This window comes from Psammomys obesus, unplaced genomic scaffold (genome assembly GCF_907164565.1).
Source record: "Psammomys obesus unplaced genomic scaffold, mPsaObe1.curated_primary_1811, whole genome shotgun sequence".
NCBI lineage: Eukaryota > Metazoa > Chordata > Mammalia > Rodentia > Muridae > Psammomys > Psammomys obesus.
Window position 1 is genome coordinate 2,583,116 of NW_026590707.1, and position 25,421 is coordinate 2,608,536.

The window sequence follows — 25,421 nt, forward strand, 5'->3', positions numbered from 1 at the left end:
GAGGGCCTCTGAAAGACTACCTAGCAATGTATCAAAAGAGATGCTGCGACTCATAACCAAACCTTGGGCAGAGTGCAGAGAATCATATGATAGAAGGGGGAGTTAGTATGACCTGGAGAGGACAGGAGCTCCACAAGGACCAAATATATCTGGGCCCAGGGGTCTTCTCTGAGACTGTTTCTCCAACCAAGGACCATGAATGGATATAACCTAGAACCCCTGCCCAGATATAGCCCATGGTAGCTCAGTATCCAAGTGAGTTCCCTAGTTATGGGAACAAAGACTGTCTCAGACATGAACTCAGTGGCTGTCTCTTTGACCTCCCCCGCCTCAAGGGAGGAGCAGCCTTGCTTGGCCACAGAAGAGGACATTGTAGCCAGTCCTGAAGAGACCTGATAAGCTAGGATCAAATGGAAGGGGAGGAGGACCTCCCCCATCAGTGGACTTAGAGAGGGGCAGGGAGAGGGTGGGATTGGGAGGGAATGAGGAAGGGGGCTACAGCTTGGATACAAAGTAAATAAACTGTAATTAATATTAAAAATAATAATAAAAGAAAAAGCAGAATCTGCTCCATCTGAGAGCTTCACTGAAGGCAAATGCTTAGAAAGGGGTTAGGAACTTGCTTCATGAAAAGTCATCCTTAATACTCATGACCAGTTACTGTGGATGATTTAAATCTTTAATAAATGAAAATAGCATTGTAAGTACTACTCATTTGGAAACATTTTTTTCTGAAAGGGGACAATTATGAATAAGATGACTCTTTTTACATAGCTTCTCATACTTTTTCTCGGTGTTTCATGACAGTTGTGAAAACAAAAAGAGCTTTGTTCATCTTCCCACTTGCTACATGAAATTTAGAACATTTTATCACATTTTAGCATATTAGTGAGAAGCATGGAACAGTGTAGGAGGAGCAATAAATTTGGGGTTGACTTTCAGCTTTGTTATATAATTGCTGAACATATAGGCAGTTCATCAGAAGTCATGTCAAGGAACTGAAGAGATGAGCCGTTTTGTAAAGTACTAGCTGTGTAAGCATCAGAGTCCAGCCAAACACATAAAGAGCATGGTATGACCACTCACATCTGAAACACTATATCTTGGTGCCGAATAGAGACAGATCCCAGAGACCTGTTGACTAGCTAGCCAAGCTTACACAATAAGTTCTAGGTTCTGTAAGAGAGCTCATAGACTAAAATGGAGGGGCTAGAGAGATGGCACCATGGTTAATAACACGTTATTCTTGCTAAGAACCTGAGTTCAGTTCCTGGTATGCAGATGGCAGCTCACAACCATTTGTAACTCCAGTTCCAGAGATTCCAGTGTCTTCTTCTGGCCTTCTTGGATGTTGAGTAGTCATAAAACACTCATACACATAAGATCTAAAAATAAATAAAATATAAGATAGTGATTGAAGAAGACATCCAATGTCAACCTTTGACCTCCACAAATGCACACAAATCATGCCATGTATTGCCACAAATGCACAAAAATCATGCCATGTATTGCAATTGTACTAAATTTAGTGCGTTAGATCCATTAAAAGTGTTGCATACTTCCTTTGCTCACAATTTATAGCACCAATATTTCGAAGCAAAATACTAGGACTTTTTTTCTACATACTGCCGCATTGAACACACTGTACTAAATACTTAAAGGAAGCACTGGTTTCTGGAAAAGAAGTCAGTGAATTGAAGAGAATCTGAAATATTGTTTCTGCGTACGATGCTGGTACTGGATCTTCCACCTCATTCACTTATTATTTCATAGGATGTACTAGTGCTGTGTCCTTTTTAGTTGTCAGTATAGATAACAGAATACAGGCTTCAAGGAGAGCAGTCATACCCTATAGAGTGGGTGGGGTGTGAATTAGTAGAAAAGAAGGAGGAGAAGATATTATGAAAGCAAGAAGTCAGATGAATAAAGTTAAATCTTAGTCTGAATATAATCTGAGGAAGGTTCAGAGGTCACCTGACAGGAGCAGAGGAATGACAAAGCTTGGCTGAATTATCCAGAGGTTTCAAAGTGTACAAATGAACTCGATTTCAAGTGATAGGGATAAGAACTGTTGTGGTTATTTTTATGATTAGATAATTATAATAACAGATGATCATGGTGATTGAGGGACATCAGCCTATCCTTTTATTGGAAGATTAGCTAAAGCATGTTGGTGTTAGAAGTAAAAGCAGCAGGTGAGAAGTGGTTGGAGCAACACGGTATGAGAAGACAGATGATGTTCTGGCATGGACTGGTAGTAAGAATGAGAGGGAGAGAGATTGATATTAGAAGCACTGCAGAGAAAATACGACTTAGTGACCAAAAAGATGTTCAGGGTAAAGAAATCAGGGTTTTAAGATTCTCTCCCTAAAGGATAGAGAGAATATCATGCCATTAATAGAATGTCTTTAGTTCACTGCGAAGATCTAATTTCATTTTCTTTCGTGTAACCCTAACTTATAAACTTATGAGAAAAAATATTAAGTTTGAGAACAGTACTGCCAGGTGGCAGATATAAAACTCATCAAAATTGGCTTCCAGAAACTGAACAGCCAAAGAAGGGAAAGGCTTCAACAGATTCTTCTCAGTGAATAATAGAAATACCCATAAGAGTTTGTCTAGAATGATAGCAATTTAGATTATATAACCCCATTTCCCACATAATTAAACTCTACATGGAGTTTAGTGCAAAAAGGCAGAATGTCCAAAGTTATTCTGAATCACAAAGCTTATGCTTTAGAGCTGCATCTCAAGCCATTCAAAGACAGGCCAGATGTCAAGGCTGCAGCGTGAGGTGTCATTCTTCAAAAGGCAATATGTAACTCCTCTGCTGGGCAAACAGCAGATCAGCTCCTAGGCTGATGTCATTCTTATTGGGTAGAATTGTCTGAACCAGGCTAGAGTGTGAATATTTAAAAGTTTAGAAATAGGCAGCTGAGGAAGGAAATTTACTAACTATTCTTTTTCAAAGGTATAGGATGCAAATGGGCTATTAGCAGAGATAGCCACTATTCACTGATGCTGTCTAGGTGACTCACTCATGACATGATTTCTTCACCAAAAACAAAACACATACATGAAGAGGCAGATGTTCCATATTGGATAAACCTGAACTAACCTATGGGGAAAAAAAACAATGGTAAAATCAGCATTATATTTTATAAAGTATTTTTTAATCCCATTTGATTTCTATCAAGAGAAGTTTAAAGCGTCCTCTTTGGACCTAGCTGATAATGGCTCTTGTTAGCCAGGCAGTGGTAGCGTATGCCTTTTATCTTCAGCACTACGGAGGCAGATCTCTGAGTTTGACGCCAGCCTGGTCAACAAAGTGAGTTCCAGGACAGCCAGAGCTACACAGAGAAACCCCGTCTCAAAAAACAAACAAACAAACAAACAAACAAAAGAACTATTTTAAGATAAAAGAATATTTTTGTCAGGTATGATGGCGCAGGCCTTTAATCCCAGCACTGGAGAGTCAGAGACCTGTGGATCTCTGTGGTTTCAAGGCTATCCCGACTAGTTAGATCCTGACTCAAAAACTTAAAAGAATGATAAACAATAGTTTGCAATGCCTTTATAAAGTGCCTTTCCTCCGGGGCCTAGAGAGATGGCTCAAAGGTTAAGAATGTATACTGTTCATGTGGAGGTCCTGAATTTGGGTGCTACCACCCATACCAGGAAACCCACCACTCCCTCTAAGTCCAGGGGCAGGGGAATCCTGTAAATAATGAGGCTTTATTCATCTTTATTGCCAACATGAAGGAAGTTTCTAGAACATAAAGATCTGTATGTTTTGTTACTAGTACCAGTGATCTAAGTCTCAAAGAACTCAGAAGGAGAACACACATCTCTGAATAATTTTTCCACTGGACAAATGTGTTAGTGTATTTTACAGTATACATTAGTATATTACTATACTAGTATACTATATTAGTATATTTCTCATTCCTCACAACATGTAGTAAATAGTGCCTTAGCTTGCAAGAGTTAATACATCCCAATGCCACTAACTACCAAAGAATAATCTAGGTACTGAGAGTAAATCCCATTAATCCTCAATACTAACACTTTTATGCATAAAAGAAGGATGTGTATGACTTAATTTCAGGTCACCTATGGTGCTCAAAAAGTATTAGCAGTAAAAGGAATGGATATTAAAGAATGGAAATTACATTTACAAGTGGCATGTAAAAATCAGAAATCTGCAAGGGGAGGTGAACTTACAAAATTCAGAAATGCTAGTCTTTCTGTGATGCAATAGTTCTGTTTTTCCTTTTTTATTATTATCACTTACTACAATTTATTCAATTTGTATCCCAGCTGTGGCCCCCTCCCTCATCTCTTCCCAATCCCACCCTCCCTCCCTCTTCTTCCCCCCCCCCATGCTTCCTCTAGTCCACTGACAAGGGAGGTCCTCCTCCCTTTCTGTTTGACCCTAGTCTATCAGGTCTCATCAGGACTGCTTGCATAGTCTTCCTCTGTGGACTGGCAAGGCTGCACCACTCCAGGGGGAGGTAATCAGAGACCCTGCCACTGAGTTCATACCAGAGACATTCCCCTTTCCACTTACTAGGGAACCTACTTGGAGACTGAGTCTATGGGCTACATCTGAGCCTGGGTTTTAGGTCCTCTCCATACATTGTCCTTGGTTGGGGTATCATTCTCATCAGGGTCCCCAGGGCTCAGTTTTTATAGCTCTGTTGCTCTCCTTGTGGTGCCCCTGTCCCCTCCAGGTCTTTCTATCTCCCCCTTCTTTCATAAGATTCCCTGCACTCTGCCCAAAGTTTGGCTATGAGTCTCAGCCTCTACTTTGATACCCTACAGGGTTGAGTCTTTCAGAGGCCCTATTAGGTAGGCTCTTGTCTTGTTCTCTGTTTTCTCCCTCTTCTGATGTCCATCCTGTTTGCCCTTCTGAATGAGGTTTCAGCCTCTTCCCTAGGGTCATCCTTGTTGTTTAGCTTCTTTAGGTTTATAGATTTTAGTATGTTTATCCTATAGTATATGGCTAATAACCACTTGTAAGTCAATGTGTCTTTCTGCTTCTGGGATACCTCACTCAGGATGATCTTTTCTAGATCCTACCAGTTGCCTGCAAATTTCATGATTTCCTTGTTTTTAATTGCTGAGGAGTATTCTATTGTGTGAATGTACCACAATTTCTGTATCCATTCTTCTGGTAAGGGACATCTAGGTTGTTTCCAGATTCTGGATATTATGAATAAAGCTGCTATGAACATGGTTGAGCAAATGTCCTTGTGTACTTGAGCATCATTTGGCTATATGCCCAGGAGTGGGATCTTGAGGAACCACTATTCCTAATTGTCTGAGAAAGTACCAGATTGATTTCCAAAGTGGTTGTACGAGGTTACATTCCCACCAACAATGGAGGAGGGTTCCCCTTTCTCCATAACCTCTCCAGCATGTGTCATCCCTTGAGTTTTTTATCTTAGGCATATGGTGAACTAGAAAAGATCATCTTGAGTGAGGTAACTCAATGGCAGAGAAACATTTGAAGAGTTGTTCAGTGTCCTTAGTCATCAGGGAGATGCAAATCAAAATGACCATGAGATTTCACCTTACACCCATCAGAATGGCTAAGATCAAAAGCTCAAGTGACAACACATGCCTGTCAAATGGTTGGCTTTCTTTTGCTTTAAAACCAGTCTTTGGCTCATTAACAAAATCATAGTTTGTGATATTAGAATTTAGAGATTCAGTAAAACTACTCCTTAGTCACAGCATGTGTGTACATATGTAACAATTATGCATAAAAATGCCATATCTCCCTTAGGAAAGAATGACTTGTAATAACACAGATACCAAATGTCATCACAGCCTGTACCCTGTGGCTCCTGTCACAAATCGTAGAACATGCCAGTGCCCCTGGTGGCTTGTTACATGAGTGTGCTGACTAGAGCTGCACACCCACCTAGCTGCTCACTCATCTGCTCACTGAGGTCTCCTGCACTTGGAACCATGCCAATCCTAAGTTACCATGTACTGGGCCTTAGCATCTAGCCACAGCATGGAAATTAATCTCATGAACTGGTTGGTGAGGAGAAAAATGGAACTGTAATAGCCATTCAACAAGGAATTTTAAAATGTCTTTGTAATATGATTCAAAAATTATTGCACAGTTCTAAGAGAACATATCTAACTGAATAATAGTACACCTTATATCCTATAGGGTCTTCTGGCAGGCTTCCTTTTATCCTTGGTTCTTTCCTGTTCAACATTTTTCTCCATAATTAAGCTAAAAACATGAAACGTTTAAGAGGCTCAAAGATACTCATTGCTAAGAAAATGGGCTTCATTTTATCAAGAAAATCTGATAAAGATAAGCAGAAAGTCTTCTGCGTAAGGTCAGTACTGTAGTGAAATAAAAGATAGCCCCAAGCTTTGGCAGCTGCTCACCAGTACACCTATACTGCCTGTGGCTCACACACCTTACAGTTTCCAACAGGGTCCTAAAAAGCCTTCTTGATTGCAGCGGTGCTGCCTTGCTACCTTGTGCTAACCAGATGAGTAAGCCTGGGATTGTTAAAAGATAGTATATCAAAGGAGTGTTCGCACATCTGGGGCGATGGCTCAGTCAGTAACGTGCTTGCTGTACAAGCATGAGGACCTGGGTTCTGATTCTTTTTTAAAAATAGCCAGGCATGAGAGGGGAAATAGGCACAGCCCTCATCCCTAACCAGAAACTATATCCAACTGATAACCACTCGCAAATGAAAACCTAGTTTTCCCCAGTGGAGGGTCACGTGGTATATAAACCGCACCTACGGGCAGGCGCCATGACGCCAGCAGTAGATCGCCAACGCAAAATGGATTCAGTGGCTTTTTGGAGGGTTTTTTTTTCTCACAATGTTTTGCCTGGGCTTTTTTTCTTTTTTACAATACAAGTCTTTTTGCTTATATAATGTTTTCCTGTTTTGTGTTTTTATGGGATTTCTGTGTGTGCAAATGCGTGTCTCCGTTTCTTGTGCTTTTTTCTCTTTGTTTTGTCCTATTGTTTGTTTGTTTTTATTTTATCTTATTTTATTTTATTATCATTTTTTTAGATGCTTGTTTGTTCTCTAATGAAAGAACAGCTGTGCATTTGGATGAGTGAGGAGATGGAGATGAGCGGATAGAAACTGGGGGAAGGGAAACAATAATTGGAACGTTGTATGAAAGAACTGTTTTCAGTTTAAAGAATTTATAGGGAAAACAGTAAAAAGATTGTCATCATATTTATAGCCTTAAAAATAATTAAATAACCCTCATTCTTGGTTTTCAGTTAATGATATATTTGAAAAGGGCAAGGGTTTAAAATAAATGCTTAATCAATCCATGTGGAAAGGAAGAAAAAAAATTATCCAATAACTGGAATAATAGGCAATAAGAAGAATATATACAAATGTCTGGAGAATAGCATTATAGAACTCTTTTTTATTGTTTATTATTATTAGTTACATTTTATTAACTCTGTATCCCGCTCCTTTATTCCCTCCCAATCCCACCCCCCCTCCCTCAGCTTCTCCCTGCCCCTTTCCAAGTCCACGGATTGGGAAGGACCTCCTCCCCTTTCGTCTGGCCCTGTTTTATCAGATATCTTCAGGGCTGGCTGCAAAGTCCTCCTCTGTGGCCTAGCAGGACTGCTCCTCCCTTTGTGGGGTGGGGAGTCAAAGAGCCTGCCATTGAGTTCCTGTCAGAGATAGTCCCTGTTCTCCTTACTATGGAAAACCAACTGGTTATTGAGCTACCACGAGCTTCGTCCGAGTAAAGGTTCTAGGTTATATCCATACATGGTCCTTGGTTAGAGAAACAGTTTTGGAAGAAACCCCTGTGCCCAGATATATTTGATCCTTGTGGGGCTCCTATCCTTTCTCTGTCATACTAGCTCCCCTTCTGCCGAAGGTTTGGTTATGAGTCTTAGTATATGTTTTGAAACACTGTTTGGTAGGGTCTTTCAGATGCCTTCTGTGGTAGACTCCTGTCATACGTCCTATGCATATCCCATTTGTCTTTCTAAGTGAGGATTGATCATCTTACCTCGTGTCTGCTTTCTTGTTTATCTCCTTTAGGTGTATAGACTTCATTATGTTTATCATTTCTTGTAGGTCTATATAAGCGAGTATATACCATGTTTCTCCTTCTGGGATACTTCACTCAGAATGATCTTTTCTAGATCCCACCATTTCCCTGCAAATTTCATGATTTCCTCATTTTTGTTTGCTGAGTAGTATTCCATTGTGTAAAAATACCACACTTTCTGTATCAATTCTTCCATTGATGGACATAGAACTCTTATTACAAGTTTTTCAGTAATTTATATTTCAGTTACACAATGGAGCATTGCTGTGTTAATAACACAATAAGGCAATTTCCTTGATAGGGAACCTTCAACAACACACACACACAAAAAAAAAGCCAGGAATGACTGTGCATGCCTGTAATCTCAGTGTTGGGTTGGGAAGTAAAGGTTGGATCCTGGGAGTTTGCTGGTCAGCCAGCCTGGCTGATATGGTGATTCCAGCTTCAGTAAGAGACCCTAACTCAAACAATAATGTGGAGAAGCAATTAGGAACATATCCTGACAGCAACCCCTACACTACACAGGCTCTTATATCTGGGTGCACACAGGCATATATCACACCATAAAGAGTAAAGAAGGAAAGAGGAATAGAGGGAGGGAAGGAAGAGCGTGTTCTATCCATAAGCCGACCAATCATCAAGCAAGATCACCTAGCTGCAGACTAATTTTAGGCAATACTTATAGGCAAACTACCTCCTTACTCATCCCAAATTGGCATAACTAAATAAAGTAGCTTTAGTTTCAAGACAGGAACTTTTGGGTTAGTATAATCTGCAGAAAATAACTGACACAAAAGGACTCATTGTAGGTGAACTATCACCATGTATGTGCCTAAAATCAAAGCAGCTAGCAAAATTGGGAGTTTGTGGCCTCATCATGAATTCAAGTCAAACTTAGGCAAATTAAGAAGCACCCAACTCCAGAAATTGCATAGATAGGTAGGTGGATGGATATATAGACAGACAGACACAAAAAAATGTCCATGTCCAGAATGGAAGCTTGGCTTTGCTCATGAAGTAGGCTGGGATATTGGGTAAAGGATTTTCCTCTAAGCTTTACTTAAGCCAATAGTGCACATGACTGTATTAAATGTGTAACTCTAGGAAAACAGAGTTGAGTTTCCTTTTGTAGTGTTCAAACCATATGATTATATATGGCTAGGTATTTTTTAAAACATGGGCATGATAATGAACATGCAGAAAAGAGTCAATAATATGAACCATGAATTAACTTTAATCTATTTGAAGACAACTTGTGGACTGGAAAAAATGAATTATGGTGAAGACTTGATAATTCTCCAATATTTTAACAGTACTTTATATAGGAAATCAGTAGGGTGACTTACTGCAGTAAGGGAAGTTCTAAGAAGGCAACTTTTCTCTCATGATGAAGAATATATTCATGGCCAAGCAATTAGTACTCAGTTCCATAAATTTTATTATGTTTTTCTTCTTCTTTCTTCTTCATTCACTTTTTGTTTTTCAACCCACTTTTGCATCTACTTCCACTTTTGTCTTTTCACTTCAAAATTGTCTCTGGTTTCTCAAATGTGAGTAATCTAACTTCTTTCCTCCTTTGATATCTGCTAATATGTGTCCTTTTGTGGGCATATGTATATGTGTTCTTTCTATGACTATATATATATATACACATACTTACATTTTATATGAGTCTGTGTTACATGCAGTCATATGTTTCAGTTAGACTCAAGCTGAGCAAGAATTCCTTTATTTCATGTGTTATAGCTTCTGCATGAGGGGCCTTATCAGTTCTTCTTCTTTCATTTAGTTCTTTACTCTGTATTTCCCAGTCCTTCTGGTCTCTCCCTGATCATGCCTCTTTACTGTCTCCCGCTGGAATCTGCTTCTTATTGTTACTCCTTTGTGTCAGTCAACAAAGTCTGTACTCAATACATTGGACTCACACCTAACAATTGAGCTGATCATAAGTATCTCTTTTGTGTATTTCTGTGTCACATCTGGAGACAAAGTTTTGCTCTGTAGTGCCGCTGAAGTTGAGTTTATAGCAGTCCTCTTGCCTCAGGATCCTGAATGTTGGTGTTACAGGCAAAACACCAAAAATATCTCGTTACTAGATATTTTTGTGACAGTAATCTTTCTCCATGTCCCGTATAAGTATAGGTTCTGGAAAGATAGTTCAGTCCATAAAGTACTTCCTGTGCATGCATGGGGACCTGAGTTTGACCCCCTAAATCCACGTAAATAGTTAAACCTTGTGGTGCATGTGTTTAGTCCTAGTGTTAATCAGACTGAGAAAGGAGGACCACCATAGCTCAAAGGCCAGCAAATCTAGACTAATTGCCAAGCCCCAGATCCTAATGACAGATACTGTCTTTTAAAAAGAAGGATAGCTCCTAAGAAACAACAGCTGAGATTGACTGTGCCTCCTCCTGCATGCACAAACACACATACAATCCTACCCACCCGCCACACACTCCTGAGCAAGTACATACACACACACACACACACACACACACACACACACACACACATACACACAAGGGGGGTCAGGAAGAGGGAAATAGAATTCTCCTGCTTTCCTCTTACTACTTTTATCTCTTCTGCATCCATAAAAATCAAAAACCCTTCCTTCTTGGATTGATGCCATCTAGCTCTCTTACTATCTACCGCTCTCTTCCTCAGTCAGTTTGACTGAGCTCCTAATCAATACTGCCAAGTTGGTATAGATTTCAGGTACTTGAATTAACATCTTTCTTTCTACTTCAGCTTCTGTATGTATGCTGAGAATCTTTTATACATAGATAATATTCCTTATTCTTTTGCCTCTTCTAGATGGTGTCATCACTCAAAACTTTTATACATCTCAAAGATCCTGAGAGCAATGTTGCTTCTCAACAGTTATCACAGTCTATTCTAATTCTTCTAGCTTTGTAGCCTCAACACAAATTAAAACACCAGTTATTTTCTTCCTCCATGTTTCCCTAAACTGACAAGACATTATAAACTTGCTTTCTTTAGACAATATAGATTCTAGGTTGAGTCACTTTCTTCCCAAGACACCTCAGTCTTTTCTACTCATGTCTTCCTAATCCTATTTTATAAGTCATAATCTGAATTACTCCCATAATTTCTCCTTCCCACTTCCATTCCCAATATGCAGAGCTGATAGGGAAGTAAAAGTTATACTACTCTAATGGCCAATGTCTTTTACAAAACTGTTGTCTCCAGCCACATAGAGATGGGTCATCAGCCCCACCTAATGATCCTGTTACATAGCCATGATCAATCTCTCCCACTTATTCTATTAAACTCTCATTGCTCTTTTCCAGACTTTTTCCTCTGTGCTTTCATCAGAAATCTGTGTCTCCTGCTCCATGGAAAACTGAATAGCTGCCATGATTTCTGACAATTTTCTTCTTCCACACCTACAAAATTGTCCACAGTTGTATCTACGTTAACTGTTTCCTGTTACTCCCCAAGGAAAACTTGTCTAGCCATTTTTTTTCCAGAGATTATCCTACAAATCCTGCTATGACACCACCCTCCGAGACCTTACTTCTAAAAGTATTATCCTTCTCCCTTAGAATTTTTAATCTTTCTGTGGTCTCCTTTTCTATGATCCACAGCTACATTGATATCTTCCATTTAAAATATTCCCTCAAGTTTTCTCGTGTTTACAATCTTATTTACTTGCTAGGTGAACTTTTATTTAACAGCCTATCTTTGCTTGTCAGTTTTTCATATTCTGGCTATGCTTCATCATACTTGGACAACCATTAAAAATATACCAAAATGGTTGACATTTTCTCTTTCAAATAAATAGACATATTTCATTTTAACCCTGTCTGTATGTGTCTTTGTGTTGTTGTTTTGTTTTGTTGTTTTGATACAGTGTCTTACTACATGACTGTGGCTGGCCTGGAACTTGCTATGCAAACCAAGGTAGCCTTGAATTCATAGAGATCCACCTGCCTCTTTCTACCAAGTGCTGATATAAAGGCATGTGCAACCACGTTGCCTCTTCAACTCTCTTTAAGTAATCAACTCGCCCTGTTACTCTCTTCTTAAAGCACTCACACTTCATTCTGTGACAACTCATGTTTTACCTCTCTGACTTCTTTCAAATTTTTATTTTATATGCTGGCTTCATCTTAGTTTAATCCCCTTCCCACCCTGTTCTTCTTTTCATATTTTTTCTTCTAATCCAGTGGTTCTCAATCTTCCCAATTCGGTGACCCATTAATATAGTTCCTCATGCTGTGGTGACCCTAACCATGAAATTATTTTATTGCTACACCATAACTGTAATTTTGCCACTGTTATGAATCATGGAAATCTGATATTTGACCCCAAAGAGGTCATGACACATAGGTTGAGAACCACTGATGTAGACTTTTTCATTCATTGCTGTGGGTTTGGTTGCAAACTGTAATAGAACATACCCATACCCTGCCTGATTAATCTCATGCACTCCTGTCTTCCATCCTTTAGTCCATTATCATTAGAAATCATAGCTCTGGTAGTACTTTCTAGACATAATTTTTCCTACCTCTTCGTATATTGTTGATATAAATAATGTATTATTTCCTCCATATATTATTTTCTCTGCCTGGAATTATATAAACATTATTACAGTTCCTGTAAATGGGAGTTTTTTCCTCCTCTCCCCAAGCTCCAGAATAACAACTAATGAGACTCAAAATATTATTTTACAAATACCTAGGCCATAGAGCTTCACTCTTCTCTGAGTAGCTCATAACCTAAAATAATCTGTTTAACTAGCCTACATTTTACCATGTGGCTGGTTACCTGTGCTCAGATGCAATGTATCTGTCCTCCTCACATCTTGCCAGCTGAATCTCCCACCTGGCCCTAACCCACAGTCCTTTCTACTTGCCGTATGTCCCACCTCCTATTTCCTGCCTAAGCTATAAGCCATCAGATTTTTTTTTATTACATCCATACAGTATGCAAGGTAATGTCTCAACAAGCTCCTGACTCCAGGTTCCTGCCCTGTTTGAGTTCCTGTTCTGACTTCCACTGATGATGAACAGTGATGTGGAAGTGTAAGGTAAATAAACCCTTATCCTCCCCAAGTTCCTTTTGGTCATGATGTTTTGTCACAGTAATAGTGACCCTGAAGAACACACCATCCTTTCCCACTTTTTACTCCCACCTTTTCTTGAGGTGATTATTTTATTTCTTTTTTAAAGACTGCTTGAACTCAATGGCAGGCTCTTTGACCTCCCCACCCCGCAAGGGAGGAGCAGTCCTGCTAGGCCACAGAGGAGGACTGTGCAGCCAGCCCTGAAGATACCTGATAAAACAGGGCCAGACGAAAGGGGAGGAGGTCCTCCCCAATCCGTGGACTTGGAAAGGAGCAGGGAGAAGCTGTGGGAGGGAGAGTGGGATTGGGAGGGAACAAGGGAGCAGGATACAGCTGGGATACAGAGTTAATAAAATGTAATAATAATAAACAATTTTAAAAAAGCATCACACAGTAACTTTTGCACATCTGCCCTCCACTTCCATAGAAACAAGATGCTATTTAATGGCTTTGCTTAATCTTTCACTATATAACATTGGCCAGTGATTTGGGTGATCATTCTCATCTTGCTACTAATTGCTCATAAAATATTTGTTGACTAAACAAAAAATCAACCATTATCACATTCTTGTATCCAACATTTACTTAATATCCTCACATACATGTCTCACCAAAACCGTAAGATTTATAAATGTCAAACAAAACTAATCCTCATAGGCAGAGTTCCTAGCAGAAATCTGCTACTTTCCTCTCCATTGCCTCAGAATATTATTGTTTACCTATTCACCAACACCAGACCCATGGGAGTTGACCTTCTTGCCTCTCCTACTTGACTCACTTTTACCCCAAACGTCACTAAGTACTTTTGAGCCTGTATTCTACATGTCTTTCCAGTCCTTCCTCTCCTTCCCATCTGCATTGCTTGCTGCAGCTCTAATTTAGGCCTTCAAGTATCTGGTTCTTTAAATTTGTTTGTTTGTTTTCTCTTTGTGTATATGTGTACGTGCCAGCTAGTCTGTCTGTGCACCACTTGCATGCACATTCCCGTAGAGGCCAGAAGAGGGCATCAAATCCCCTGGAACTGGAGGTGCATCTGCTCGTGAGCCACTTGATGGGAGTGCTGAGAGCTGAACCTGGGTCAGCTGCAAGAGCAAGTGTTCTAACCACCAAGACATCTCTCCAACCATGATTTTCCTTTTTGTAGTGAAAGAAAACAAAATTTACAATGTTAGCCATTTTTGTTTTAAAGTTTGATGGTATTCAGATTGTAGAGCTCACTGCTGTGCATTAGGATAAGGAGCCATCTCACTTGTAGGCTAAGGTAATCTCTGGCCAGTCTTTATATTATAGATGAATTGATGAGCTCCAGATTCAATGAGGAATCGAGTCTCAAAAACAAGGTTAAAAAAAATGGAAAGAGACACTCAATGTCAGTCCCTAGCCTCCACACATATAAGCACACATGTAAACACACACACACATACACACATGTAAAGCAAAAGTAATAAATTAGATCAACATTTAAAGGTCTAATATAAGAAAACTAGTCTCAGCAGTAAAATAACTTTAGTAAGAATAGAGGATTGGAGAATTGGCTGTGACATTGTGTCTCCTAGGAATGTCAGAAGCTGCTCTTGTCATAGCCTCATGAGTTGCTGGATTATAGGTGCCACCAGGCACCTCACGTCCCACTTTAGAGCACAATTTCCATATTGATTAATAAGACAGAATGATAATTCTTACTGTATCTGGTCTTACGGAATGAGTTTAAGGCTAGCCTGAGCAACTGTCAGACCCTACCTCAGAATAAAAGGTAAAAGATCTGGGGATATATCTCAGTTGCAGAGCACTTGCCTTGCATTCACAAGAGCCTGGACATAATCCCTAGTACTGAGAGGGTAAAGAGCGGCTCCTGTAGGCAAGCTGCTTATTTGGATACAAGTCAGTCAGTTTTGAGGAATTTGTTCTGTCATTCTTCTTTGCTCCATTACAATAATCCAGTTAAGAATAATTGTATCCCATAAAAATTCAGAAAGTAGAAGGGTCTTGGTACTTTTTCCAAGCACTGAAACACGCTGTAAAGATGAGGGCCTTTGGGAGTCAAGTCACCGGTGTAGCTCAACTCCAACACCCACTAGCTGCAGGGCACTGATCAGTTACCCCCAGTAGCCTTTGTGTCTGTCATCGGATTATAGTATCTTCTCTGCAGAGTTATAGTGAGTATGAAATACGTGAATAAGTGGCTTCTCAAGACTTCTTGGCACACAGACATTAATTTACTATTACATACAGAATATATCACAGGATTCATTCAGAGTGAAATATGGGAGCAAAACATACAAAAATTATAAATAAGTTATAGATTATATTTTTATGGAAAAGTTCATTTCATTATAGTGCATATACAGTTATATAACTGCAAAGAAAATATTAAATTCTTAATTGGAAAAATCGGATTTCTACCAAAGTATTTAATTAGTTTAATTAATTAATTTAATTTCTACCAAAATAGTTAATTTAGTTCTCAAGTTGTATAGAAATTCCATTAAAACAAAAGTAAACTTTAACCATTTATTATTTTCTAAGTCAATTACCATGAATTTACTTTTTTGCAAAGCATTCTTGCTAAACAAGTTAAATGTGCCAGCAAATTCTTTTCCAGTTTGACTTAGAATTAGGGAAGGGGTGTAATGACCCTACAAAGACAAATGATCCAATACCATGTGATCTGAAATTCATAGGGTTCTGGTAACCCAAACATTATTGGAAACATCTCTAAGCTAAAAACAAGGAGAGAAGGCCTGGATTTGTCACCATTTGCCTCAGGGCCCATATGAGACTTTACTTGTCAGTCCTTCAGTTACTTCATATTCAAATCTGAAAATTCATAGTGCTCACTACAGTGCTTTCCAAGCCCATCGAACTCTTGTGGGCATGTCATTGATTAATACAAAACAGTTAGAGCTTAGTTTAGTGAGCTGTGTGATTTTTTTAATAGGATGGTAAAGACTAGCCTACAGGCAAATCCTGTAAGATGTTCAGCATATACGCCTACCTTCCTGTTGGCACAGCCTCTGATTGGCAGCTGTATTCCATTCTTTGCAGGAACAAATAGGTGCTTCATTGTGTTTCAGAAGTCAGTGCATTCATACAAAACAAAGTAATTGACATTTTTCTCATTTCTGAGATCAAATTTTCACAAATCAGTCAACCTGGATAAGCTGAGAATGTGGTTGATGCACTAATTGTTGAAATATAGTAGGGACATTGCAAAATGTGATACTCAAGTACTTCCTCCTAACCTCTTACCTTAGCAAGATGTCCTAATTTATAAAGAAGAAAGAAGAGTAAAACAAGTTTATCTGTGAAGGGGAAGCCAAGAAGTACAGCATAGATCTGTGTGAGCAGTTTATACGCATAATGAGTCTGCTGTAGAGTAATAGTAAAAACGGTATGTGGTAGAACTTTTATTTTTAAAGGAACTTTTTTATTTTTAAATTTTTAATTTTATTTATTAAAATTTTAATTTTATTTTTAATATAAATTTTATGTATTACAATTTATTCACTTTGGATCCCAGCTATAGTCCCACCCTTGTTCCCTCCCAACCCTGCCCTCCCTCCCTCTCTCATCTCCTCCCATGCCCCTTCCCCAGTCCACTGATAGTGGAGGACCTCCTCCCCTTCCATCTGACCCTAGACTATCAAGTCTCATCAAGGACTATCTTTCATAGTCTTCCTCTGTGGCCTGGACAGGTTGCTCCCCCCTCAGTGGGAGGTGATCAAAGAGCCAGCCACTGAGTTTATGTCAGAGACAGCCCCTGCTCCTCTTATTAGGGAGCCCATTTGGAGATTGAGCTGCCATGGGCTACTTCTGTGCAGGGAGTCCAGGTTATCTCCATGAATGGTCCTTGGTTGGAGTATCAGTCTCAAAAAAAAGACCCCTGTGCTCAGATTTTTTGGTTCTGTTGTTCTCCTTGTGTTGTTCCTGTCCTCTCCAGGTCTTTCTATCTTCCCCTTCTTTCATAAGATTCCTAGCACTCTGCCCAAAGTTTGGCTATGAGTCTCAGCATCCACTTTAATACCCTGCTGGATAGAGTCTTTCAGAGGCCCTCTCTGGAAGGCTCCTCTCTGTTCTTATTTTCACCTTTTCCAGATGTCTATCCCATTTGCCTTTCTGAATAAAGATTGAGCATTACCGAGGGTCTCCTTGCTTAGTTTTTTTTTTAATTTTTCTTTTTATTAATTACAATTTATTCACTTTATATCCCCCCTGTAGCTCCCTCCCTCTTCTCCATCCAATCCCACCCTCCTTTTCCCTTCTCTACTCATGTCCCTCCCCAAGCCCACTGATAGGGGAGGTCTTCCTCTTCTCCCTTCTGATCCTACTCTACCAGGTCTCATCAGGAGTGTCTGCATTGTCTTCCTCTGTAGCCTGGTAAGGCTGCTCCCCCCTCATGGGGAGGTGGCCAAAGAATGGGCCAGTCAGTTCATGTCAGAGACAGTCCCTGTTCTCATTACTATGGAACCCACTTTTACACTGAACTGCTATGCACTACTTCTGTGCAGGGGTTCTAGGTTTTCTCCATGAATGGTCCTTGGTTGGAGTATCAGTCTTAGAAAAGACCTCTGTGCCCAGATTTTTTGGTTCTATTGCTCTCCTTGTGGGACTCCTGTTCTCTCCAGGTCTTTCTAGCTCCCCCTTCTTTCATAAGATTTCCTGCACTCCGCCCAAAGTTTGGCTATAAGCCTCAGCATCTGCTCAATACCCTGCAGGGTAGAGCCTTTCAGAGGCCCTCTGTAATAGGCTCTTGTCCTGTTCCCTGTTTTCTCCCTCTTCTGATGTCTATCCTCTTTGCCTTTCTGAATGGGGATTGAGCAACTTAGCCAGAGTCCTCCTTGATTAGTGTGTCTTTAGGTGTACAGATTTTAGTATGGTTATCCTATATCATATATCTAATATCCACTTATGAGTGAGTATATATAGCCTGTATGTCTTTCTGCTTCTGGGATACCTCACTTAGGATGATCTTTTCCAGTTCCCACCATTTGCCTTCAAACTTCATGATTTGATTGTTTTTTATTGCTGAGTAATATTCTATTGTGTATATGTACCACAATTTCTGTATCTATTCCTCAACTGAGGGGCATCTGGGTTGTTTCTAGCTTCTGACTATTACAAATAAAGCTGCTACAAACATGGTTGAACAAATGTCCTTGTTGTGTACTTGAGCATATTTTGCATATTATGGTTTATGTTAATAATGGGTTGAAATATAAATGGTTTGGTAAGGTTTCTCCTAGGAATCTTTGTTAAAATTTGGTTCAAGGCCTGAGGCTGTAGTTCAGAGGTATAGCAGGTGCCCAGCATGCATGAGACCCTGGATTTTACCCTAACATGGCCCAAAGAGAAGCTAATATAAGTTATACCTGGATTTTAACAATAAACTTTTAATATTTTTAATTCCTAATAAATTTTGTATAACTCTTTTACAATTCAAGTTAATAAAACTTTCCCTTAAAAGATTTATGTAGTCCCATCGATCATAATCCTGAGAGTTTATCATGTACATCTACTTCACTGCTTAGCAGTGCTCAAAGAATACAGGCTGTGAATGCAATGAGTTTTTCCATGAACTTTCTAATTCAAGTATTTGTACCCCAAGACTGTTTTCAGTGACTCCATTACCCAAGTATAATTCATACAGCTGAAAAACATATCAATAGACTTGGTAAAGATTTATGCAAGGTGTGGTGCATGCCTTTAATCCCAGCACCTGGGAGGCAGAGGCGTCAGATCTCTGAGTTTGAGGTTAGTCTAGTCTGCAAAGCAAGTTCCAGGACAGCCAAGGCTACACAAAGAAACCCTGTCTCAAAACACACACATACACACACAAATATATATTTCTATATACATGTATAGGCATATATATGTGTATGTATTTCGTGTGAGATATTGCTCCATTCTTAAAGCAAGACTCCAAAGGTTCTGAGTGTTTGTTTTCTGATCATCACTGATTACAGAATTCTTTCTCTGTGCATTCATCCAATACAGATGCTGAAGGTAGTTTCCAAAGCTGTATGTTGTTGAATTGTCCATCCCTACTGCACTCTTAAATAGGCTTTAGTGTCTTGCTCTGTGCTTTGTTTATTTGTGGAGGACCGTATAACTGAGGCAAACTAGAGCAGAGAAGGCTCTGCTGTTCACTAGTCTTTGTGGAGGGACCACAGGACCATTGGTTTTATTTATTTAAAAAAAGGTATTTCTATATATAACATTAGAACAGAGTTCTTGTTCTTCTAGTAAAAATGTATAAATATAAAGAAAGAAAAGAACGAACTGAACTACTGTTCTGACTCTGTGATCTTCTGTTAAGCCGAGCTAGCTGGTCCGCATGATGTGCTTTTTCTCCGTACAGTAGCCAAACAGCATTTCAGAATGGACTTCTGAACTTTAGGTGGTTGTCAGCTTAGTTCATTGATTTTTAATGAACTTTTACAAAAATAATTTTTCTCCAACAAAAAAAGCATGTATCTAGGTAGCCTGTAGTGCCCAGAATAGGAACGTTTTAACAAATAAAGCACTGGAAGTTTGGTTGATAATTGTCAAAGCTTGGGTGTTTTATGCTACTAAATAAAATGTTAATTTTTTTCTGTCTTTATTTTAATTAGCTGACTGAAAAAGAAAGGGATTTGCTATGTGCAAGAGCACATCTAAGGTTGCTTTTTGTCTATATTAGAAGAGATTTCTCTTACAAAAATCTGCTTGAGGCTCCTCTTTGCTTGGTATGCCATCTTGTCTTTACACGGTAGATAATTCATTCACAGCTTTTATGCAAGTAGCTAAATGTATTCAAATGAGTGGTGTGTATATTCTGTGTAACACCTAACTAAACATAATCAAGGATCTGAGTTAAAATTTATGCTGTACTGTTTTTAACCCCAAAACACTCCATGTGACTCTCACAGTAATGCTCTGTTATTTAACATGACTACCAGTATTGCTTGGTTACAAGCACAAACTGATTTTTGCAGCCAGAATATTCTTGATAATAATTGCACTCTTCTTTTTTTCTTTTTCTCTTTCCCCTGCCCCTACTTAGGTTAGAAAGGCTGGTGGATGTCCTGAGGAAGAAGGTTGGATCAGGGACTGTGAGGACAGTGATCTGACTGAAAAACACCCCGTGTGGGGGAAGCACTCACATCTGGTGACCAGGCTGCCTCATTCAACGCTGTGCAAACACTGAAAGCCTTAACTTAGCAAACAGTTGTCAGAAGTGGGACACTCCAACCACATTCCAAGCTGCGATAAAATCAGATCACAAATGTTTAACCACTTTGCTGCTGACTTCAGTTATTTATCCAAATATATTAACTACAGCTTTTACCAACTATAAGTTACAGCTTATTTTGTAACTATTTTATATTTGTGCCTTTAATGTAAATCTTTCAGCCAGTGTACTATAAAAACGTGTGAAGTCAGTCAGGATCATACCCTCGCATATGGCCCTTTTCTGAATCAAAGTGCAGCAAAGTAAATATTGTCCAAGCCTTAATCCACTGTGTTAGGTCAAAACTTCAAATAAATGCATTTTCAGTATAGAGTATATTTCTTAACTGATGGGAGAAGCTCAGACATGAGAGAATGTAGCCTACATTCAATGTATGTATGCAGCTTTTATTCTTAATGTTGAATATAGTATAGAACTCATGAATTGAATGTATGATTTGCTTTAACAGTGCATTAAGATGGCAGTCACCAAGGCATGACTTTTGTTTCACTATAAATAATATATTCTGCTTTTAATTAAAAAGGTTATTAATGTGCACTTATGCATAAATATTATTGGTATTTTGTAATGTTGAGTCCAGGTAATTATCTAAGCATCACCTATGCTGTCCCACTCATGGTCTGGGACACTTTTGGATTGTAAATTAGTATGTGCCAGTCATCTTGTCTCTATTCTGAAAGGCAAGAAGACATCAAACCTATTAGCATTCTTATTATCTTTTAGATTATGTTTTTTGCTGTGGTAGAAGAGAATCTAATATATAATATACAAATAAATTCTGAATATAAGGACCTAGAGAAAAGCATTCTTGAAATTTGGTTCAAAATATCCACTTTTGAATTTATTTAAAACATAACTTAAAATAATGAACATGGAAACCACTTCTCACCATATGATGTTATGAGTATTTATGGAAAATATTGTCGGTTTTACAGATTGGATAGCTGAAATGCCATACCTGGAAAGGGATGAGATGAACAAAGAATACTGAGTTATTGAAAATTTTATAGGCAAAACTTTTCTAAGTTCCTAGTTCAACTATAAGATTAAGCCAAATTATTTATCATTGCCTGTTTTCAGGCTAAATATATTCAGAATGATAGACTATATCATTCTTTCCTATCCCACTGGAAATATCTTTTTTATTCTCTTTGAACTCTGTAGAATATTTTGAGGTCCCTTATCATCATGAAATATGACTCAGAACATTAATACATCCTTGTTACTAAATCTGTAAAATGAAGTTAACTGGTAATTAATCATGTCATTGGATTCAAGTTTGAAATTTATTCACATTGCATGTTCTTAGTGATGTAAAACTATGAGAATTAGAAGATGACAGCAAATGTTAAAAATAAACCAACTGCGCTTGTCTTACCGTCACATAGAGGGTCGTAGCCTCTGGTAAACCACAGACACTTACTGTTGGAAGCCAGTGCTTTAAGTTGCTTGTTGTCTGGCTCTATAACAGGCCCCTGTGTGAAGACGTGGCATCTTAAAGTCACCCAGGGGTACAGGTAAGTAAAATATCCATTCCTGGATGTTCTTCATAGAGTCACAAGGAAAACTGAATTTTCACCTTAGTCTTGAGAAACAGTTTCCTTGAGTTATTTTCTCTGAAGTCTTGGAACACAGAGTGCAAATAAAAACATTTTACAACTTCCAAACGTCACTTAGAGCAACCGGTTCCTGTACAGCTGTACAAAACAGGATATTATAAAATGAAACTCATAAAACAATTCTAACATCTACCATGTTTCAATATAGGTGCCCCAAAGAATTAAAAAATGGCCCAGGCAACTTTTGTATTGATTTCTTACACTTAAAAATGCCTACCAACACTTTTTCAAGTAATCACTATGTGAAGGAATACCCAGAATCACAGAAAATCACTTTGCTACTTATTAAAAAGCAATGCAGCTGCTGAAGAATTCCACTCTGTGTTTCCTTCAGTTTGCCTTAAATGTTTCCAAGTCTACTATCGTAGCGTGAGCGTTCACTTCTGAAACAATAAGCAAGTCCTTTAAAGACGAGATTACCGTTGGTAACACGTGATCTGCAAAATCATTTCACATCTTTTTTATTTGACTCTGCCAACAGCGTCATGATAATTGCTATATAGATTTTAGTATTGACTTTATTGTTTTTGTGGCCATTGCTAACTACATTGATTCTGATAAGAAAACAAACCTCCTCGAAGTCTGACATCTTACAACTAAACCCCACTAAATCGTAGGTCTCTAGGCCTGACTGTAAGAAAAAGAAAAGTATAGCAAATATTTTTCTTTTTCATTTTTCAAATATTTTTATTGAATTTTTTTTAGTATTTCCTACAATGTATTTTAGTCATATTTACCCCTAACTCCTCCCGTTACCTCCTCCCAAGTCCTCCCTTATATCCCCAATGGCTCCAACTTTGAATCCTTTTTTTTTTTTTAATTTAATAACCTAGCAACCTCAGTCTGTGCTGTCCATATAATTATTGGTGTGGGGCCATCCACTGGAGCATAAAAAGATTTTTATGTCTGCTGCTGCAGAGATGTCTTAGTGGTCAGGTCATTTACTGTTCTTAAAGAAACCAGGTTCAGTTCCCAGAACTCAAGTCAGGTAGCTCATAGCTGCATATCACTCTGGTCCAGGGGATCCCACACTCTCTGACCCCCATATGCACCTGTATTCACACAAGACACACAAAACTCAAGTAGGTATAAACACAAACATATTTTTTAAAAATAGGGCAGTAATTAAAAGCAACATCTTAAAGATGCATTTTTAAGTTCTGTAATGTTTGCTATTCTTGCTCCATTTCCTCTAGTAACCCAAAGATTATATACATCTCTTTCCGTGCAGTTCAATGGGAACTACACACACACAAATAGTTGATTTTTTGTCACTGCTGTGTACTGTGTGGCAGCATGTGCTTTGCCTCAGCCTTCACGAAAATGAAGGCAGGGGGTATTAAACTATTTTAATTTGTTCTGTGGATAAAACCCAACACTGCAGTGTTACAAAGTGGCAAAGCATATTTCCAACACACTGTGCTTCCTACAACACAGACTTGATAAAACCAGTTGCAGGCAAAGCGGTGGGTGACAAGCAACACAGGCACACTACAACAGAACTGATGAGTAATATATAATAAGTTAGGTTTGATGAATAAACCATTATGTTTTAGAGCAATTAAAACAATAAAAATATTTTTAAATAAATATTTTAAGCTCCTATTTTGTGTGTTTCCTTATCCAAATAAACTGAAGAATCTTATTGGGTAACACACTAATAAAATTTGTTTATGTCACAAAAAAGGTAAAAAAAGATTTATAGCTTTAATATTAAAAGAATCACATAGTTTTTTGCTTGTAGTTTTTTGGGGGTTTTAATAACTTCTTGAAGTTTCTATCTTCAAATGGTGATTATACATAAGGCATTAAAAGATGAAATGACCATGACAGATGTTCATTTGTCTTGACATAGTTTGTGTAGTGCACAGACTTTTCACATATATTAATGTGTTCTTAGTAACCCATTTACAGCTAACCTCTGTATTTGTTTATTGATATATAGCCACAAATAGATACAAGAGCACATCAGCCTCTTTAAAATGATCTGTAAGTCAGTTGTTAGGCCACAGCAAGGTCAGCATTTTGTGCATGTTTTCTTAGAGTGCATATGGTTTCTGGGGCTTTTAAACAAATACATGAAATGGTTGGAAGGTTTATATTGCCCATGCTTAGCTAAATATGTCATCTCTAGAAAAGATGTGATTTATTTTGGCACTGTTCTAAAACTCAAATATTTTAAACATTTGTTAAGTTGGAGCTTGCACATTTGAACTAGTAGTGTACGTTCCAAAGTAGCATCTCAAGTTACTGAAGTTTTTGTAATCCTTTCACTGAAAAAAGCCCTTACTGAAAAGCTTTTCTCTTTCACTGTGTTCTTTAGTACGAGTTTAAATTTGTAATGGTTAAAGTTGTTTTTAATGCAGGTCTTCACAAATTGAATTTGACAATAATAAATGTGTGTTTGTAAAAATCATTAAGATGATTTCACTAATGAGAATCTTTTGCAGAAGCCTTACTGTGCTTTGTCTTGATTTTGTTGATTTCTAATGTATTTTTAGAATGTGCTGGCACTCTAAAGTCACTAGCTTAACTATCCAATTATTAACAAGGATATATTTTAATACACTGTCTCAAATATTTAAAATGTGCATTTACTTTTCAGTCACATAAAATCGCCTATCTCAAATTCTACATGTTTTAATACAGTTCCTACACATTGATCCTTATCAAATTTATAAGTGTCCAATCCTGAAGACATGGCACTTGTTGTGCATTATGAATTATATTATAGTGAAGATCAGGTTGCTATCAAACTATTATTTCCTTAATAAAGATAAAAGTTGATATGAGCAAACACATTAGGTACCCTACAAGCCTCTCAGAACTATGTGGATCTGAACTGAAGTTCCTCCTCAGTCAGAGTCTCTGGAGCTGCAGCATGAGCTGGGCTCCATGATGCCTAAGATCCAGGACAGTCCTCTTCCACCAGGTTGGTGGTTCCCAGCAATTCTTCTATGGGCCACAGTTTTGCTCTTGAGCTGTACATGCCAAGTGTCTCTTTTTGTTCATTGTGTGGCATTTTGTACTTTTCTTTTGGAAAAATCTGCAGTCACTGTATATGCATTTTTATGTTTCCTGAAATTTTTCTTTTACCGTTTCTGCTACAAAATATGGCAATGGAGATGGAAGGCACATTTGCTAGGGATGCCACCAGCCTATAAGAGTCACCAGAGCACTCAGGAGGAAAAAATATTCAGATAAGCTATGGTAATATAATATTACAAAATATTATTTTCATAAGATGGGGGAAAGAGCCTAATCTCATTAAGTAGATCTATTTTTAACTGTCTGAACAACAATCACACTGATTTCCATTCTGGCTGCACTAGTTTGCACTCCCACCGGCAGTGAACAAATGTTCCCACTGTCGAATATCCATGCCAGCATTTGTCATCATTTGTTT

At 38.4% G+C, this 25,421-nt stretch overlaps 1 protein-coding gene across 3 annotated transcripts in view; it reads left to right on the top strand.

Annotated features, from left to right (window-relative positions):
- The window catches only part of Mipol1 (mirror-image polydactyly 1), a 321,451-nt gene extending 297,833 nt beyond the window's left edge, over nucleotides 1-23,618 (top strand). For all 3 annotated transcript variants that reach the window (XM_055608715.1, XM_055608720.1, XM_055608719.1), the window contains one exon: nucleotides 20,208-23,618. In XM_055608715.1, coding sequence (XP_055464690.1) covers nucleotides 20,208-20,274 — 67 coding nt within the window. In that variant the 3' untranslated portion in view covers nucleotides 20,275-23,618. The remainder of the gene's footprint in view (nucleotides 1-20,207) is intronic.
- The last annotated feature ends 1,803 nt before the right edge of the window (nucleotides 23,619-25,421 follow it).